This window comes from Podarcis filfolensis (genome assembly GCF_964270895.1).
Source record: "Podarcis filfolensis genome assembly, chromosome: 3".
Lineage (NCBI taxonomy): Eukaryota > Metazoa > Chordata > Lepidosauria > Squamata > Lacertidae > Podarcis > Podarcis filfolensis.
The window spans coordinates 115,942,672-115,959,949 of record NC_139606.1 but is presented as its reverse complement, the minus strand read 5'-3'; the positions used below and the strand labels follow the sequence as shown (position 1 = coordinate 115,959,949).

The following is a 17,278-nucleotide window of genomic DNA, read 5'->3' as shown; positions in this document are numbered from 1 at the left end:
TTTAAAAGAGAGAGAGAGAGAGAGAGAGAGAGAGATCCAGATTTCATTCAGTAACTCCTTTTAAACTCTCATCCCATTAACATTAAGCAGGCCCATTCTCTGTATTGCTTTCAGCACCTGCTAAAACCCTTCTTCATTTCAGCAAGCTTATGCTGGCTTGCGATTTTATCATGCATTCTGAAACACCAGAGATTTACAGAAGATTGGAAGACGTATACGAATTATTTGAAGAGCAACTGTAATCAACAAATTACGCTAGTAGGACTACAAGAAGTTTTGTAAGGAGAAATATACGAAGCGTTACAAAGTAGGAAAAGATAGAGATATTGGCTATGAGTTTGAAATGTAACAGGGAAAATAAGAAATGCATACTAAGAGACTAGATTGGAAAATTTTCAGACAGGATTGATGGAAGTCAAAAAAATTGAATAAGATGTAAAAGTATGTTTAATTACTGTTGAAAATGATGTGTTAAAAAACTAATAAAAATTATATATATAAAAAAGAAACACCTAATTTTTATTAAAGGCAGTTTGTGTTGTTGTTGTTGTTTTTAATTGAAGGTAATGGTAGGTTGTTATTATTATTTATTAAATTCATATACCCGCCCTTCATTACAAGATCACAGGATGGTTCACAGAATAAAATTAGTTTTAATTAGCTAGTTGATGCAGGACCCTTTTGTGAGATGCAGGGAAGGGAAGCTCTCTCTTTGTATTTCTCTCTCTCTCTCTCCCTCCCTCCCTCTCCCCCTCCCCCATTTAGGTTAGTTTGTGTGTTTTTATTATTTCTTTAAAACTTTTCAGAATAACACTGCAATTTCCCAATGTTATTTATATTTCAATAAAAATGTGAACTTGCATGTTTGCTGTCTCTAAAACGATTATTTTAAGATTTGCACACTGCATAGATGTTTTCTATCAAGTAAGAGTGGTATTAAAATTATGTTACTAAAAAGTAAAAAAAAAAAACCACGCATACTGGTAATAAGACTGTTTCCCAGAACTCACTAAGTTAAAAACATAAGGTTGCTGAGATAAACTGCTGTTTCATAGGTCAGCAAACAGTTCTCCATTAGATTATCAGCTGCCACCGATATCACAGAATCATAGAGTTGGAAGAGACCACAAGGGCCATCGAGTCCAACCCCCTGCCAAGCAGGAAACACCATCAGAGCACTCCTGACATATGGTTGTCAAGCCTCTGCTTAAAGACCTCCAAAGAAGGAGACTCCACCACACTCCTTGGCAGCAAATTCCACTGTCGAACAGCTCTTACTGTCAGGAAGTTCTTCCTAATGCTTAGGTGGAATCTTCTTTCTTGTAGTTTGGATCCATTGCTCCGTGTTCGCTTCTCTGGAGCAGCAGAAAACAACCTTTCTCCCTCCTCTATGTGACATCCTTTTATATATTTGAACATGGCTATCATATCACCCCTTAACCTCCTCTTCTCCAGGCTAAACATGCCCAGCTCCCTTAGCCGTTCCTCATAAGGCATCATTTCCAGGCCTTTGACCATTTTGGTTGCCCTCCTCTGGACACGTTCCAGTTTATCAGTGTCCTTCTTGAACTGTGGTGCCCAGAACTGGACACAGTACTCCAGGTGAGGTCTGACCAGAGCAGAATACAGTGGCACTATTACTTCCCTTGATATAATTTTTTCTTGAAAGTCTCACCCACGCCAAGTACCCAGTAATCCAAAAAGCCCAGAAAACTCACAGCCTGTTCCCCACCTGAAAGGTTAGGAATATAGGAAACCACCATAGACCCGTTAGGGAAATATTGGGATTCAATATCCAATATTCTGTGGGTTCAGCCTGGACAGCAAATAAGATCCAGACTCCAATTTTCAGTCAAACAATGTTTATTTAGGCGTTGCAGGGCCAGCGAGTTTCAGACAATGGCAAAGGTCTGTCAGTGGTTCCAGGGTATTGAACCTCAATATTTTCCCAAGACACCAAGTCAATCCATTGGTCCATCCAGCTCAATACTGTGTGACCAAGTCCCTCTGGCAGTGATTTAAGAAGATGGGAGGGATCAGGAATAGCAAGGAACCCCAAAGGGATATTACTGCATTTATTAAATCAATTTCACATTTTGACAATATGGAATCCAAATTTTGTTTCACTTAATATCTGAAGCATCGTCCTTATTAAAAAGCAGGCTAGACCTGTGTCTGGAAACTGAATGGAGAAGTCCAGAGTTGCAGGAAATTCGTGCAGCCTTAAGCTTCCAGAGGTAAGGGACAGTAAACTCACCTTTCTGGTAGTTTGGGGCCATGCAGGAATGTGCCACACAGCTTTTTCACATAGCTCAGGTCCACATTGTGGAAGTTGTGCCCAGCCTTTAAGAAAAGACAGAAACATGATTGTACAGTGGTACCTTGGTTCTCAAACGGCTTAGTTGTCGAGCAACTTGGAACCCGAACAATGCAAACCCAGACACAAGTGTTCTGGTTTGCTAACTTTTTTCGGAAGCTGAATATGCTCAGATTTGAGTGTTACGCTTCGAATTTGAGTGCCACGCTTCCATTCTGAGCGCTGCACTGAGGTCTATCTGTTTTTGCTATTTATTTTTGTGGCTTTTCTTGTTTTTTGTGACTGTGTGGAACCCAGTTCAACTACTGATTTATTGATTGTGTGACTGTGGAAATGGATAAAAGGTGCAAAGCCACTTTAGACAATGCAGGTAAGGAAAAAAAATACATTTTCATTTGTATCATCTACAATACTGTTGTTTTTTTACAGTACAGTACATTGTCATTTTGTGGGTCAATGGTCTCGTTAGATAGTACAATTGATGTCAAATTCTTGTTTTAGAGGTTGTTTTTAAAAGTCTGAAACGGATTAATCCAGTTTGCATTACTTTCTATGGGAAAGCGTGCCTTGGTTTTGGAATGGACTTCTGGAACGGATTAAGTTTGAGAACCAAGCTAGCACTATACACTCTCCAATAGTTATTGTGCAGGAGTATCCTGCAGAATAGCCTTGTGATGAGGCTATCACTCCCCTCTCCACCCCTATGTTGAATTCACAGCTGAGAACTTGGCAAGAAGGGCAGGTGACCTGAAGTGGGAACCTCAGAAGAAACTGTAGGATAACCAGCCTCATAACCAAAATGTTCAACTCCTCATTAAAGCTTGGAAGGGGTTAAAGCCATAGAGTAAGCTGTCCTGCCAGGCTTAGCTAAGTCAGACGCCCTTCACTTTGGAGGAAAGCAAGCCTACCATTCTACCACCTGATCTGCAGCATGTTGAGAGGTAAAAAAAAGGGGGGGAAAGCTCAGGAATGGGACATCTGCCTTGCTGTCATCCCAGTGGGCAGATGATAATAAATAAATAAATAAATAAATAAATAAATATTATTTATTGTACCCCGCCCATCTGGCTGGGTTTTCTCCAGCAACTCTGGGCGGCTTCCAACAAAGATTAAAAATTCATTAAAATATCACACATTAAATACTTCCCTGAACAGGGCTGCCTTCAGATGTCTTCTAAATGTCAGGTGGTTGTTTATCTCTTTGACATCTGATGGGAGGGCGTCCCACAGGGTGGGCGCCACTACCAAGAAGGCCCTCTGCCTGGTTCCCTGTAGCTTTGCTTCTCGCAGCGAGGGAACCGCCAGAAGGCCCTCGGCGCTGGACCTCAGCGTCCAGGCAGAATGATGGGGGTGGAGACGCTTGGTCAGGTATAACACTTCCTTCTCCTGCCAGTGTCACCCGCCATCCCAACTGGCCAGCCAAAAGTTGGTACTTACCTGCCAGGTAGTGTTCAACTTATTGATGTAGTTGACCATGTCGTGAGAGAGAGGGGGGAAGATGGGGACATTGCGAGCGCCCGTAAGGACCACCAGGAGACACAGAGATACCACGGACCGCCACATTTTGAAAACTGGAACCCTAAGGGGTGGGGAAAAAGAATAGAAGCAAATTTAAGTTGCATGACTGATAAACTGCCAAATACGAACGAAAAAGAAAGCTGCACATCACTCTTTTAAAAAGAGCATATCAATGTTATAAGTAATTATGGGCATGCATCTTTTTGACTAATGCTATCTTGCCTGGGGGTGGTTTTGCATACTGCAGTCAACAGTCTTGGGCTATTGACTAGCCAGAGATCTCAGCTCATTGTATATAAAAATGCATCGTGCAATCTGGACCAATTAAAGAGAGACAAGATTTTCATTCTGCTTGAGGAAGAGGCACACAGGAGACAAAGAGTTTTTCAATGGTGCATCTAGGAAGTCAGTGAAACCAGGTGAGCAGGTAGGGGTGGCAGTGATGTCATATTAAGAAACCCCTCTGGCCTTCAGAAGGTGTGTAAGGCAAAGTATATGACGAGTGTGTGTTGTTTTTTAACCACAAACTTGGGTGAGCTAGAAGAGTAAAAAAAAACACCTCATGGAAAGTCAGTGGTACCTCAGATTAAGTACTTAATTCGTTCTGGAGGTCCGTACTTAACCTGAAATGTTCTTAACCTGAAGCACCACTTTAGCTAATGGGGCCTCCTGCTGCTGCCGTGCCACCGGGGCATGATTTCTGTTCTCATCCTGAAGCAAAGTTCTTAACCTGAAGCACTATTTCTGGGTTAGCGGAGTCTGTAACCTGAAGCGTATGTAACCTGAAGCGTATGTAACCCGAGGTACCACTGTAATCAGCAATACAGTCGCACCTTGGTTATTGAATGGAATCCCTTCTGGAAGTCCGTTCCGACTTCCGAAAACGTTCGACAACCAAGGCGCGGCTTCCGATTGGCTGCAAGAGCTTCCTGCACAAAATTGGAAGCTGCGTCGGACGTTCGGCTTCCAAAGAACGTTCGCAAACCAGAGACTCACTTCCGGGTATGCGGCGTTCGGGAGCCAAACCATTCGAATCAAAAGGCGTTTGGGATCCGAGGTACGACTGTACAGGCACAGAGCAAAACAAGGGCCACCAATGTGTCACCCAGCAACAGCACTGAGCCTGCGCAAGACCTTCTATGGTGGCCCACAGGTGGTCTCAGTAAATGTCCCCTCAAGTGACTTTTCTACTTTAACTTCTCATAGTTCTTTCCTTAACTCAAGGTTGTCATCTGAACTAGCCAGATGTTTAACGGATAATCAATCACAGTTAAAAAATAAGATCACATCTGAAAAATAAGATGCAAAGAAGAACAGTTGCCAGCAACAGAAGAATGGCAAATAAAACTTATGAACTACACAGAAGTGGCAAAAACTGACAGCAAAACTCAAGAGACTATGACAATGAGAAGTTTTAAAAAGAGTGGGGGAAATTTATTGCGTATGTGCAGAAATACTGTAAACAAGTTGGTATCTAAACTGGCAGGTTTAGATTAAGCACCTGTAAGTAGTAAAGAAATAGAGAATGTAAAGGTATGAACAAGTGGATAAAAATGGTAACAAAATGCAGAGAATGGTGTAAGATGTAAAAAACCAGTAGAAGGGGGTGGAAGGTAGTTTTGTGGTTTAAAGAACCCCAAAAGAAGGTTTGTAAAATAGTAGGATTTTTTTATTATAAGTATAAATGTTAGATGGTGGTTTGGTTTTTTGTATCCTTATTTTATTTTTCATAAAAAAATTATTTACAGAGAAAAATAAGACTTCATAGATATATTGCCTCCCAAATGGCAACTAGACATTTTGTTTTGGTAACTTGTAAACCTTGGTTTGGGACGCGGGTGGCACTGTGGGTTAAACCACAGAGCCTAGGACTCTGAAGGTCGGTGGTTCGACCTTCAGAAGATCAGAAGGTCGGTGGTTCGAATCCCCGCGACGGGGTGAGCTTCCATTGCTCGGTCCCTGCTCCTGCCAACCTAGCAGTTCGAAAGCACATCAAAGTGCAAGCAGATAAATAGGTACCACTCCGGCGGTAAGGTAAACTGCATTTCTGTGCACTGCTCTGGTTCGCCAGAAGCGGCTTAGTCATGCTGGCCACATGACCTGGAAGCTGTATGCCGGCTCCCTCGGCCAATAAAGCGAGATGAGCAATGCAACCCCAGAGTCGGCCACAACGGGACCTAATGTTCAGGGGTCCCTTTACCTAAACCTTGGTTTAAGGAGCCACATGGCACCTAGCTTATATGCCTGAGTTTCTAACAGTGATAGTGAAGGATTACAGTGGTACCTCAGGTACGCTTCAGGTTACATACGCTTCAGGTTACAGACTCCGCGAACCCAGAAATAGTGCTTCAGGTTAAGAACTTTGCTTCAGGATGAGAACAGAAATCGTGCTCCGGCGTCACGGCGGCAGCAGGAGGCCCCATTAGCTAAAGTGGTGCTTCAGGTTAAGAACAGTTTCAGGTTAAGTACGGACCTCCAGAACAAATTAAGTACTTAACCTGAGGTACCACTGTATTTAGGTTAGCAAGCCTCCACTAGGAAGCAGTATGGCCCAAACAGATTTCAAGCCTTGGTGATAACTAGACTAACATCACCCCCAAAATGGTATTTGGTTTTGACCAGTCAGCTGTCTTCCAAATCAGGTTGGGATTCTATCAGGTGCACTAGTGGTCAGTTGACACAGACAGGATTAGCTGCGATCTTGCTTGTCTGGTGTAAGGGAAAGGAGCCGATGGTGCTTGCAAACCTCTCTTGGGGCAGACAGACTCTTATCTAAAGACAGGCAAGCACATTTTGCAACTCAGAGATCAGCTAAAGCGTCTTGGGTTTTGCATTATCTCAGAGCCCAAGTCACATGCAGGAAAACAGGCCGTCACTTTTTGCTGAATTGCACCGAGAGCAAGCCAGACAGACACCAGCTTGGTTATGTTTTAAAAGTTTCAACACTAAATCAAACACGTAAAGCTCATTCCCACTGCCTCTAACTTCCCCACTGCTTTTAAGGAAGTGGGACTTGCGAGTGAAATATTAAAATTAAAAGAGGGAGGGTTCTGGGAAGTTCAGAGGGGAAGTTCCACTGCAATCCCCTAAATTGTTCTGCTTACTAGTGAATTTTACAAAAATAAGAAAACATTGAAATTATCAGGGGGCGAAGAAAAAAAGAAAGAAAGCTAAAAACAACTATTTCCAAAAATAAGCAAAAGCAGGAATAAACTGAAAAGCAGATTAAAACACATGCCAGCATTATACATGTTTTAATATGGGGTTGCCTAAACAAAATATGGATCATGGCCATTGGGTCCATCACCTCCTTGCAAATAGAAGGGGAAGAAATGGAGGCAGTGAGAGATTTTACTTTCTTGGGCTCCATGATTGCTGCAGAAGGTGACAGCAGCCACGAAATTAAAAGACGCCTGCTTCTTGGGAGAAAAGCAATGACAAACCTAGACAGCTTCTTTAAAAGCAGAGACATCACCTTGTCAACAAAGGTCCGTATAGTTAAAGCTATGGTTTTCCCAGTAGTGATGTATGGAAGTGAGAGCTGGACCATAAAGAAGACTGATCGCCGAAGAATTGATGCTTTTGAATTATGGTGCTGGAGGAGACTCTTGAGAGTCCCATGGACTGCAAGAAGATCAAACCTATCCATTCTGAAGGAAATCAGCCCTGAGTGCTCACTGGAAGGACAGATCCTGAAGCTGAGGCTCCAAGACTTTGGCCACCTCATGAGAAGAGAAGACTCCCTGGAAAAGACCCTGATGTTAGGAAAGATGGAGGGCACAAGGAGAAGGGGACGACGGAGGACGAGATGGTGAGACAGTGTTCTCGAAGCTACCAGCATGAGTTTGACCAAACTGCGGGAGGCAGTGAAAGACAGGAGTGCCTGGCGTGCTCTGGTCCATGGGGTCACGAAGAGTCGGACACGACTAAACGACAACAAACAAAATATGTTTTTGTCAACAGGCAGGGAGTTCCAAAGTGTTACAGATGTTGCCACACTAAGATTTGTAGGGTGGGACCCAAGTGTCCTGCTAGCTCCCTGGCCCTGCCAAGGAAAACCCAAATTATGCACACATTCAGTCTGCATAGTTTACAGACCAAAGTCAACTTTCCTTGCCACTCGGTTTGTACTATAGCTCAGTTGGTTAGAGCGTGGTGCCGATAATGCCAAGGTTGCAGGTTCAATCACCGTATGGGTCATATTCCTGCAGTTGACCCTCCTCCTTTTTAAGCTCCTGTCTGCTCCCAATGAGATCCTCAAGTGTTCTGCCGAACTCAGAAACTTGACACAGGACAGTTTTAAAGACAGTTACTCTGTGGGGAGACTGGGAGATTTATCACAGTACCAGCTGCTTCACTCAAAGACGCTTCAATAGTTAGGTTGTGCCCTTGTCAATTTCCCCATTTCACATGCACACATGTTGATGAGCTGCAGTACAGAAGCGTCTTTAAAAACAGCTCCATGAACAGATGAGCAAGGAGAAACTCTCTGGTTACAAGGCTGAGAATACCCAGGCTGTACAACCAGCAACTTTCATTTCTTCCTTGCAGAGGAGAGTTCTTCCTCTTCCGTCAGCCGATGACTCACTTGACTTCGCTATCACGCTCCAACACACAGCAGCCAAGAGCCCATAAACACTCTCAGGCAGAAATATTCACTGCTTGAAATATGGCGTCCCTCAGACCTGTAAGCTCTCTAGATGTTGTCTGACTCCAAAATTCGTCAGGTGATGACCTGTGCCACAAACTAGATTTAATGAACACTCATATCAGAGTGTTTTGTAAACTGATAGCCATAGCCGTTTATATACTAACCTTTTATGCTCTTCCTTATCTGTTTAACGCTCCTAACCCTTCTTTTAGATTCTTATAACCTTGAGTTAAGAACTTAATTCGTTCCGTTCTTAACCTGAAACTGTTCTTAGCTTGACGTACCATTTTAGCTAATGGGGCCTTCCACTGCCGCCACCGCACGATTTCTGTTCTCATCCTGAAGCAAAGTTCTCAACCCGAGGTACTATTTCTGGGTTAGCGGAGTATGTAACCTGAAGCGTCTGTAACCCGAGGTACCACTGTAGTCTTTTATATATACCTTCTGTTTTAATCATTTTAGCTTTCCAAAACGTTTTACACATTTTAAATGAATGCACCCCACCCTACTTATGCTGGTCTATGACCGTAATAAATATTTGATTGATCAACTGGGTTGGGCTTGCTCCCTTGCATGAAATCCTCAAGAGCTGCTTGCTGCCAATCAGTGTAGACAGTACAGTGGTACCTCGCAAGACGAATGCCTCGCAAGACGAAAAACGCGCTGGACAAAAGGGTTTTTCGTTTTTTGCGTTGCTTCGCAAGACGATTTTCCCTATGGGTTTGCTTCGCAAGACGAAAACGTCTTGCGAGTTTGTTTCCTTTTTTCTTAAAGCCGCTTGAAGAGGTGCAGTTGTGACGGACCGTGCTTCGCAAGACGAAAAACATCGCAAGACGAAAAGCCTCGCGGAATGAATTAATTTCGTCTTGCGAAGCACCACTGTATTGCACTAGATCAGGCATCCCCAAACTCGGCCCTTCAGATGTTTTGGGACTACAATTCCCATCATCCCTGACCACTGGTACTGTCAGCGAGGGATGATGGGAGTTGTAGTCCCAAAACATCTGGAGGGCCGAGTTTGGGGATGCCTGATCTAGGTGGACAAATGTCTTGGTACATACACAGGACTTTCTGGTGGAGGAAAGTCATAATGTTAAGCGTGAGCTTTAAGATAATCCTCACCCAAACCTGCTACTGCATCTCCAAGACTTTTTTAAGGCAGATTTAAAGTCAGGGTTCCTGAGACACATGTACCTGAAGTGGGACTTTTATGGATGCAGAAGTGGTTGAGAAATCCCTGAGAAATGACACCAAAACAGAAAGCACCATCTGCCAGTGCCCTTTTATTTTTTTAAAATGCAACCGGCGATGACTGTCCATTTTAAAAAGTTGCAAGCAGGCGATAGTTAAAAGAGGGAACCAGAGGAGTTAACAAAACCCTCAAGATGAGGTGTGCAAGCCTCGAACAAAGGATCCAAGAATTAAGAAGATGAGCGAAGGACTGCTTCTTCCAACCTCCTCCCAGGTTAAAACAAGTCACAACCAACTTGTGACTTCGCCAGAGACAATAGGAACAAGCAGACTTTGGACTGTATTTACGATAGGAGTTGATTTTGAACCCGTTTACGCAGGCCTCTTCTCTCCCCTCCCTGCCCCAGTAAAAACGAACATAAATCCTTCTAAACACACAACACACACACACACACACACACACACACACACGGCCCAGCTCTTTGAAAAGCAAGCAGAGCTGAAAAGACAGCCAGAAATCTGGGTCACACAGCCCAGATTTGTGGTTCTGAAGAGATTTTTCACGGTGAGTGTCTTCCTCCCCTTCTCCCAGATACATGCAAGAAGAGCTTGTTTCTGTTGTCCTTAAGACAGGCGTGTTTTCAAGCTTCCCACATCACAGAAAGGGATTTTTAAGCTGTGATTCCTGCACAGGACTAGATGGTGCTTTGGGGTCCTCTACAAATCTGCTGGGAAGACTGCTTCATCTGACATAAACCCCACAAGGATTCAGGGCCAGGTTTTGTGTTCCCCAGCCTTCTTCAACCTGGTGTTTAGGACTCTGGTTCCCATCACCCTGACCACTATGCATGCTGGTCGGGCTGGCTGATGAAAGCTAAGGAGCCCAGTGAAAAAAATAAATTAAGGTCTTATATCTATAATAAACTTTCACGGACTTGGCAGGCAAACACATACATAAATGTATGGACCACATGTCTGAGGCAGCACAGGAGGGCAGCCCTGGAGCCATTTTGGCTCCCAAACTGACAAAATGTTTTCTCCGCAACATCATAGGAAAATGGAAAAGCCTCCCCATTGTCTTTTCATTCAGAAAACCTGCCTTAAGGGTATAGGTAAAGGTAAAGGTACCCCTGCCCGTACGGGCCAGTCTTGCCAGACTCTAGGGTTGCGCGCTCATCTCACTCTATAGGCCGGGAGCCAGCGCTGTCCGGAGACACTTCCGGGTCACGTGGCCAGCGTGACAAGCTGCATCTGGCGAGCCAGCGCAGCACACGGAACGCCGTTTACCTTCCCGCTGGTAAGCGGTCCCTATTTATCTACTTGCACCCGAGGGTGCTTTCGAACTGCTAGGTTGGCAGGCGCTGGGACCGAACGACGGGAGTGCACCCCGCCGCGGGGATTCGAACCGCCGACAATGAGATCGGCAAGTCCTAGGCGCTGAGGTTTTACCCACAGCGCCACCCGCGTCGTCTTAAGGGTATATCTGTGTATAAATAGGGTGGCGGTTAGGCACTGGTATTGTTTTGCAGATGGAAGAGAGGAGGAAGTGCCATCACCTGCCCCGCATATTGAAGGGTAGTCCGGTAAAGGATTACGGGTGACGTGGCCCCGTCCGAAGCCTGGGGAGGTGAGGGCCTAAGCCACGCCCCCTATCGGTGACCCCGGGGGAGTTCCTAGTTGATGTGCATCAGCAGGACTCCCCCTACTGGTGGTTAACCCTTCCTGGACTTCAAGCGGACAGGCTGAAGCCGGATAGTCGGTTAGGACCAATGCCTAAGCCAATACCACTCATCACCTGTAACCAATAAAGTTGTGGCCCATTAACCTTAATAATTGTGCCATGTGTCTTTATTTCCACTTGGGGCGGGCAGGAAATCAGCACGCAATTAGCCCAACTGCAAATCCTATTCGCTACTCAGCCAACTGACGCCTACTGTGCCCCTTCCCCACCAAGACATGTCACGGCTGCTCCAGGAAACCAAAATGTCAGCTCAAACCACAGGAGCCAGCCAAAAAAAGATCTCGTCCGGTGTCTGAGCTGGTGAAGCTGTGGAGAGTGGAACAGAGATGTGAGGGTTGAGTGGGTGGAAACCTCTGGGCCTCAGGCTAGGAGAACTTCCACAGATCAGCAAGAGGTTTTTTTTCACCCCCAGGCCCTGGGCTGCCTTTCATCCCATTTCTCCTTCCCCCCTCTAAAGGAGTTGCCAGGCCATCAGTGTAACTTTACACCTGCTCAGCCAGTACAGCCTGGTACTCTTATTATCAGGGTTGCGGATTCGAGTCTCACGTTTGGCAAAAGATTCCAGCATTGCAGGGGGTTGGACTAGATGACCGCCGTGGTCCCTTCCCACTCTAAAATTCTATGATCTGCAACCAACCTGCCAAAGGGCTCCAATTTAAAGGAGACGCACCCATGTAGGAGCATAGGAAGATCCCATCTTCCATGTCAGACACCACTGGCCCATCTACCTTAGTACTGTCTTCACTGACTGGCAGCATCTCTCTAGGGATTGAACCTGAGACCTTCTGCATGCAAGTGATGTGCCACTGAGCCCTTCCTAGTGTCTCCCTATCACTGGGTACAGTTTCTGAATAATAATAATAAAAAAATTATTATTATTATTATTTATTTGCACCCTGCCCATCAGGCTGGGTTTCCCAGCCACTCTGGGCCGCTCCCAATAGAATATTAAAAATGTGATAAAACACCAAACATTAAAAACTTCCCGAAACAGGGCTGCCTTCATATGTCTTCTAAAAGGTGTGAAGTTCTTTATCTCCTTGACATCTGATGGGAGAGTGTTCCACAGGGCAGGAGCCACTACCGAGAAGGCCCTCTGCCTGGTTCCCTGTAACTTTGCTTCTCGCAGGGCAGAATGATGATGTCCAGGCAGAACGATGGGGGTGGAGACGCTCCTTCAGGTATACTGGGCCGAGGCCGTTTAGGGCTTTAAAAGTCAGCACCAACACTTTGAATTGTGCTCGGAAACACACTGGGAGCCAATGTAGATCTTTCAGGACCGGTGTTATATGGTCTCGGCAGCCACTCCCAGTCACCGGTCTATCTGCCACATTCCTGATTAGTTGTAGTTTCCGGGTCAGCTTCAAAGGTAGCCCCACGTAGAGCGCATTGCAGTAGTCCAAGTGAGATAACTAGAGCATGCACCACTCTGGTGAGACAGTCTGCGGGCAGGTAGGGTCTCAGCCTGTGTACCAGATGGAGCTGATAAACAGCTGCCCCGGACACAGAATTGACCTATGCCTCCATGGACAGCTGTTCAGGGGTGGCATGCAAAACTCTTGAGATTTATACCTACAGACACTAGTTAAATACAGATCATTTTGCTTTTCTTCCAGCATGGACACCTCCCACCAGACTACTCCCAATCTTTTTTTGGCAAATAACAGCGCATCCCCCACCAATACGCTAGCTACACACAAGCTCACAGTTCCTGGAAATTACATCAGTTAGTTTGCTTGGCTTGGGACCAGATCGGTTGCCTTTTCAAATCTTTTTGCTGCTAAGGAACACCAGACCACAGAAACCTCTACATAGGAAGAATCAGCAGCTTTCTGATATAAAGTCAGGCTACTAAGTCCACTGAGCTCAGAATTAGTCACACCTGTGGTTCCCAAACATTTTCAGGAGATTGCCGTCTTGGTTCCACAAACTCATTTCCAGAGCCCTCTCCTTACCCTATAAACAGAATAGCGTTTTGCACAACCCGCTAAGGAAGAAAAGACACAATAAAATTGAAAGCAGCAGCAATTAACTGCACACTTCCTCAAAATCCACTTAGAACTATTAATTAATTAGAGTTGGAGCCACTGATCTAGGGGTCATCCAGCCCAACCCCCTTCCGACGCCACAATTCTATGATTCTATTACTAACCTTGAGAGGGACACTGTACTTCTATTGCTGCAGCCTAGAACTGCATAACTTTTTTTGCTGCTGCTTCACGTGAAGCTTGCTGTCTACTAAGACCCCTAGATCAGTGGTTCCCAACCTTTTTTGGGCCATGCCCCACTTAACATCTCTAAAATGCTGATTCCTCCCCCAGTGACATATACCATATTTTTCGCTCTATAAGATGCACCAGCCCATAAGATGCACCTAGTTTTTGGAGGAGGAAAACAAGAAAAAAAATATTCTGAATCTCAGAAACCAGAACAGCAAGAGGGATCGCTGCACAGTGAAAGCAGCAATCCCTCTTGCTGTTCTGGCTTCTGGGATAGCTGCGCAGCCTGCACTCGCTCCATAAGATGCACACACATTTCCCCTTACTTTTTAGGAGGGAAAAAGTGAATCTTATAGAGCAAAAAATACAGTAATTCTTATTACAGTGGTTACCTCTGGTTGCAGACACGACCTGTTCCGGGGTGTCATTCGCACCCCAAAAAGTCCATAACCAGAGTGGCGCTTCTGCGCATGTGCGAAGCGCAATAGAGTGCTCCTGCGCATGTGCGAACCGTGCAAAACGCTTCTGCGCATGCAGCAAAACCCAGAAGTAAACACTTCCAGGTTTGCCACGTTCTTAACCCCCAAAAAATGCAACATGAAGCGTTCGCAGGAAGAGGTATGACTGTATTCAAAGTCTGAAAGGCTTGGCCCAAACAAGTTTTCAAATTGCCCCCCTTAAAAATCAAATCGCCCCCCTAGATCCTTTTCATGCTACTTAAAAAGCTTAAAAATAAAACCAGAACTGCCCTGGATAAAGGGCAATTGGATCATCTGACTAAAGCTGCAAGCTTAAATAAGCTTATCATCACTCAAATGCTACTGAGGCCTCCTTAGAAACCTTTTTTTTTTTTTGGAGCAGGCCTTGAGTTTCAAAATCAGATATATAAGAAGCCCCACCCTTGGAGAAGATCTTCCTCCTCCTGCTTGCCATCTCTCCTCTCTCGCACACAAAAAACAGAGCCGTCCAGGACAACACCAACGGTTCAATTCCAGTCTTCCCTCCAGCCAAAACATGCATTATGAGACTAGATTAGCAATTTTTTTTTCAGCCAACGGTATGTGTGTGTGTGTGTATATATATTATACAAACAGGCAGTGCCACTGGTCAACTCCCCTAAGGTCAGGCCACAAAACCTGTTATGGGTCCCAGAATGTGCAATATGTTCAGAGTAATGGGAACTGGGGTTAAGCAGGCGGAGAGGAGATATTGGATTTTCAGCTTCCATCAGCCAGCATGCTCAATGGTCAGGGATAGTGGCAGCTTTAGTTCAGCAAAATCTGGCAGGCCACAGTCTGTCCCAACTCTGGTTAAGAGGAGGAGGATGGCATTGTTGCCAACTTCAATATTATGAATGTAAAAGGTAAAGGTAAACCTGATCATTAGGTCCAGTCGCAGACGACTCTGGGGTTGCGGCGCTCATCTCGCTTTATTGGCCAAGGGAGCTGGCATACAGCTTCCAGGTCATGTGGCCAGCATGACTAAGCCGCTTCTGGCGAACCAGAGCAGCGCAAGGAAACGCCGTTTACCTTCCCGCCAGAACGGTACCTATTTATCTACTTGTACTTTGACGTGCTTTTGAACTGCTAGGTTGGCAGGAGCAGGGACCGAGCTGAACCTTGACCTTCTGATCGGCAAGCCCTAGGCTCTGTGGTTTAACCCACAGTACCACCCACGTCCTTTATTTAACATACCTTTAGCAAAACAATTATTTAGCAGCAAAGGGTTGGTGTGGCCCCACTTTCAAGACAGCCCCTCCCAATATATTTGATTTACACCCCCACCTACTCTCCAAGGATTTCCAGGTGGGTTATATAGTTCTCCCCCTCCCCATTTTATACTCACAACAACCCTGTGAAGTCTTTTTTATTATTATTATTAATTAAATTTGCATACTGCCCTATACCCGCAGCTCTCAAGAAAGAAAAGTAGGTAAGATTGGCTAGCCCAAAGCCACACCCAGTAGCCTTCATGGCTGAGCAGGCGATTTGAACTCTGCTCTTGCGGGTCCTAGACAGACACTCCAGGGGTCCGCAAGGTTTACCTTGCCTGGGCCAGTTCACTCCAGCAGAGATCCCTCCATGGGCCAGATCATGTGCGCATATGAGCACGCACAGCTGCGATTTCTGGCGTCTGTCTGTGCAGACACGATTTTCGATGTCTGCATCTGCACAGAAGCGATTTTTGGCATCTGAGCATGTGCAGACACGATTTCCGGCACCACGAAAGCGGTCCCCTGCACCAGTTTAGTGCAGCGCGCGGGGACTCACCGAGCGGGCGGCTCAGTTCGGGGGCCGGTTAAACGACCCCCATGGGCTGCTTATGGCCCATGGGGCTTAGGTTACCTACCCCTGCTCTAACCACTACACCCCTACTGCCTTTGCAATATATTTGCACATATATGCGGAAAACCTGCCGGAGCATAGCAACTGGAGGTGGGAGGAAAACAAAACCTGTTTGTATAACAGAATGGGAAGCGTTTGCATATGATTGAGCCCGGGACACGAGAGCATGTACAGAGGGCCCTCCAGAAAGAGACACCCAGCCACTTTCCACCCCCAGATACCTTGAAGTCTACTTCTCCTCCCATCCCACCCCACCCCCGCCAAAAAAACCCCCAACCGCTTCATCGGTTTCCTTTAGGGAAGGAAGGAAGCAAATCAGATTCGCCAAACTCTTTTGCAAACCTGCTATAACTGTTGCAAAACAAAACAAGAGGCCGGATTTAGAGAGTCTGAAGGTTAGCTTTGGTTACTCTTAAAAAACAACAAACCAACCAAGCGGGTTTTTGAGTCTTGGGCGCGCACACTCTTTACCGGCGAGTAAGCGGGGAACATGGGGCCGACCCCCGCGGCACTTTCTGAAAATTTGGGAAAGGATTTTTTTGGCAAAAGGCGAGGGAGGGAAGGGTCCCACGCCTTGCGCAATATTGCAAACCTCTCCACCCTGACCACTTCCTCCTCCTCCTCCTTCCCGCACCCTAATAGACACCCTCAGCAGCCAGGTCGGCCAGGATCGGGGCCACGCCCTGCCCTAAGGAAGGAGTAAAGTGTTGTTCTTACCTGAGATGGAAGTGGATCTGAGCCAAGCTGAGAAAGCCGGAGAGTTCAGGTCCCCCCCTATATAAGCGCAGCTGCCGGTTGGGTCGTCTCGGTTGCGCAGCCGAGGCTCCTCCTGCTGACTCAGCCCACGTGGGCGCTGCGCCTCTCCGGCAGCTGACCCGGCAGCACGTGATTCCCCACCCCTCCCTCCTTCCTCCCCCACCCACCCACCCCATAGATAAATCATGTGATCGTTGCTTGGCTTGCAAAGATGGGTGGCGCGCCCATCTCTCCAAAGCGCAACGGTGCGCTTTCGAATTCGACCGTTTGTTTTACTCTCAAGTAAACGCTACGGGTGTCGATGGGGCATGCTTGGGGCGGAGGGGAGGTTGACCAAGGATTGCGCGCACAGAGGCACCCCGCCGGGCCCGATCCTGCACACCCCTCTTTTCCCCACCTTCCTTTCCATGATTATAAAAATAATGCTATGGTATGGAGATAAGGGGACGAGGAAGATTTTTCTCCCTGTCTCGGAGCAGTCGTGGGCGCCCCAATGAAGTTAAATGGTGGGAGATTCGTGATAGATTAAAAATAGGCGGG

At 46.1% G+C, this 17,278-nt stretch overlaps 1 protein-coding gene across 1 annotated transcript in view; it reads right to left on the bottom strand.

Annotated features, from left to right (window-relative positions):
* The window catches only part of CTSB (cathepsin B), a 32,339-nt gene extending 15,459 nt beyond the window's left edge, over positions 1-16,880 (bottom strand). Inside the window, exons 1-3 of the mRNA XM_083605485.1 lie at positions 16,700-16,880; positions 3,755-3,896; positions 2,258-2,343 (exon numbers count right to left, since the gene is read on the bottom strand). Coding sequence (XP_083461611.1) covers positions 2,258-2,343; positions 3,755-3,880 — 212 coding nt within the window. The 5' untranslated portion in view covers positions 3,881-3,896; positions 16,700-16,880. The remainder of the gene's footprint in view (positions 1-2,257; positions 2,344-3,754; positions 3,897-16,699) is intronic.
* Positions 16,881-17,278: the final 398 nt, after the last annotated feature.